This window comes from Carlito syrichta, unplaced genomic scaffold, assembly GCF_000164805.1.
Source record: "Carlito syrichta isolate Samal-C Ts95f unplaced genomic scaffold, Tarsius_syrichta-2.0.1 Scaffold115577, whole genome shotgun sequence".
Classification (NCBI taxonomy): Eukaryota; Metazoa; Chordata; class Mammalia; order Primates; family Tarsiidae; genus Carlito; species Carlito syrichta.
Window position 1 is genome coordinate 13,483 of NW_007059673.1, and position 2,571 is coordinate 16,053.

The window sequence follows — 2,571 nt, forward strand, 5'->3', positions numbered from 1 at the left end:
GGGGCCGGGGCCGCAGCTCCACATGGCGTGGGGCTGGGGAGCCCGGGCCCAGAGCGGCTGGCCCGGAGGGCACAGTGGGCAGCGGAGGCCGGGCAGGGAGACGCCTGGCCGCACACCCCGGCCGGACCCGGCAGAGCCGCAGAGCTGCGGGCTCCCAGCGGGCTCGGGCAAAGGGAGCACAGGCCGGGCCCCGCCCCAACAGCTGTGTGGCCTTGGGCTCGTCCCTTAACCTTTCTGATTCCCCTTCCTTTAGGGGTCTGCAGATTCACCGAGGGAGGAAACGCAGCTGGCACCAGTCGGGAGCCGCCCACTGACCTTCCACCTGGCAGGCCAGCGCCTGGCTGACCACGCCCGTGCCGTTCTCCTTGTCCGCCGGCCACTGGTACACAAAAAGCGCCGTGTGCGAGGACCCGGCGTCAAACACAATCCCGAACTGGGGGCGACACCGGGGTCAGTGGGGAGCGCCGGGCAGCCCCCCGCCTCCCTGCCAGGGTCCCGAGGGAGCACCTTGATGTCTGGGGACAGGAGAACGTTGGTGGCCTCCACCAGGATGAGGACAAGCACGGTGAGGCCCGAGGCCACCGCAGCCCCCAGCAGGGCTGTGAAGACGGGTTTCTTCCAGGACCACCCCATGGTGGGGCCGGGCTGCTCCTGGGGGGGTGGGGACACCCCGACTCCATGTGCTGCCCTGCCCGCCCCCCAGAGGCAGGCTCTCCCCGCAACTCTCGAGCCCCGGCCCTGGCGGGCCCCTGGCCCCGGACACCCCCTGGGGTTCAGACGCCCCCCCGCGGGCCCGGTCACCAGCTGGGACGTGGGCGCCAGGCAGCAGGAGGCCTCGGATGGGGCACGCCGCCCCACGGGGCCCGGGACCCCATTCCAATGCCACTGCCGGGCCAGCGTGGCCCTCTATGGCCTCCGCGGGTGCCCTGGCAGAGCTGCCGCCCCACGTCCCCTGCCTCACGCCCCATGGGCCCCCACCTCCTGCTGCCACCCCCAGCGGTGGCCTGCGCCCACCCAGGACTCCGCCTCCTCTCGGAGGCCTCCAGACTCTCCCAGTGGGTCTCCGGCCCGGGTGGCCACCTGGAGACTTGCCAAGGGGCCACGTGTGGACCCATCGTGAGGCCGGCCGTGGTCCCAGAAGCCCCTCCACCGGGGAGGCCTCGGGGCTTCTGGACGAGGACAGCTGGGATCTCTTTGAACCTCCAAACTTAGGTCTCTCCAGTCTGACCTGGAAACATCTTGGCTGGCCCCAGGTGACCCCGGCAGGCCCAGGTGCGAGGCCAGTGCCTCCCACTCAGTGTTGAGGCTTCTGCTGCCTCCTCTTCCTGGAGGCCCGGTAAGGAGTCTCAGTGTCAAGCTTCCCCAGGCCTGGCCGTGGACACAGCATCGCTGGGTGGCCACAGCATCACACCAGGCTCCACTGCCCAAGGGACTGGCCACTGCCAGACACGGCCCTGAGGTCTCAGCACCTTGAGGCCCATGTGTCCCCCAAGAAGGCCAGCACCTGGTGTGTCGCATCCACACCAAGGGCGGGCGGGGACGGCTGTGCGCCCATCCTGGGCTACTGCAGGTAAACGGACACTCTGGGAGGGTCAGCATGCAGTTCTGGGTGTGTCGGGAGGGGGATACAAGCCCATTTTCAGGATGGAGGACTGAGGCCCAGAGTGGACAGGTGACCTGCCCAGGCCCCAGCCAGCATCCAGCCACCGATCGCCTCATAGCGACAAACCGGTGACGGCAGGAGCCAGGACACAGGGACCGCCCACCGACACCCCACCTCAGAGGATGCGGCAACCTGAGACCCTTGGTCTGACTACCAGACAGGCAGGCAAGGAGGGTGCGAGAGCCCCCCAGACGGGAAACCCCCCAGAAGAGGACAGACCCTCAGACCAGCACCACCCTGCTCAGACCAGGACAGCCCTCAGACTGTCACAGAGCCCCTCAGGCCAGTACAAACCCTCTCAGACCAGGACAGGCCCCCTCAGGCCAGCGCAGCGCCCCTTGGGCTCCTCACCTGGGCCGCAGTCCGCCCGTGGTAGCAAGGAAGCTCTGCCTGGGGCGTCCGTCCGCACCTGCCGTCCAGCCTCTGCCGTCCCCCAGGCAGTCCCCGCCCACCCGACCTGGGTCCACCACGCAGTAGCAGCCGCGGGCGGGGCGCTGTCCTCACGCTGTCCACCTGACAGCAGCTGGCAGCTGCCACCCAGGTGCCCTCCCACCCATGGGCCCTGCGCCAGTGTGAACCCCTGCCGTGTGGTCTCGGGCAGGCCTCCAGGGAAGTCGGGGAGGGAGGGCAGGTCTCAGGCTGACCTCAGGGCTGCCCTGGAGATGTGGCAGGAGGGGAGGCGCTCCGCTGGCTCCCTGCCCCACCCCGCCGGCCACGCCTCTCCCCTCCAGGTGGCCACGCCCCTCCCGGACTTTGTCCTTCCCCACCTTCTCGGGTTCCGGCTCCAGCCAGTTGAGTCAGGTGACCTGAGACCTAAGGCCAGGGTACAGGCAGGGCCGTGGTCCCGAGAGGGCGCCCTCTGGCCTCTTGGCTGCTGGCTGTCTTTTTTTTCTTTTTCTTTTTTTTTT

The 2,571-nt window shown here is 69.0% G+C and overlaps 1 protein-coding gene across 1 annotated transcript in view; it reads right to left on the reverse strand.

Annotated features, from left to right (window-relative positions):
- Positions 1-633, reverse strand: part of ENTPD8 (ectonucleoside triphosphate diphosphohydrolase 8) — a 3,727-nt gene extending 3,094 nt beyond the window's left edge. Inside the window, exons 1-2 of the mRNA XM_021719492.1 lie at positions 508-633; positions 316-433 (exon numbers count right to left, since the gene is read on the reverse strand). Coding sequence (XP_021575167.1) covers positions 316-433; positions 508-633 — 244 coding nt within the window. The remainder of the gene's footprint in view (positions 1-315; positions 434-507) is intronic.
- Positions 634-2,571: the final 1,938 nt, after the last annotated feature.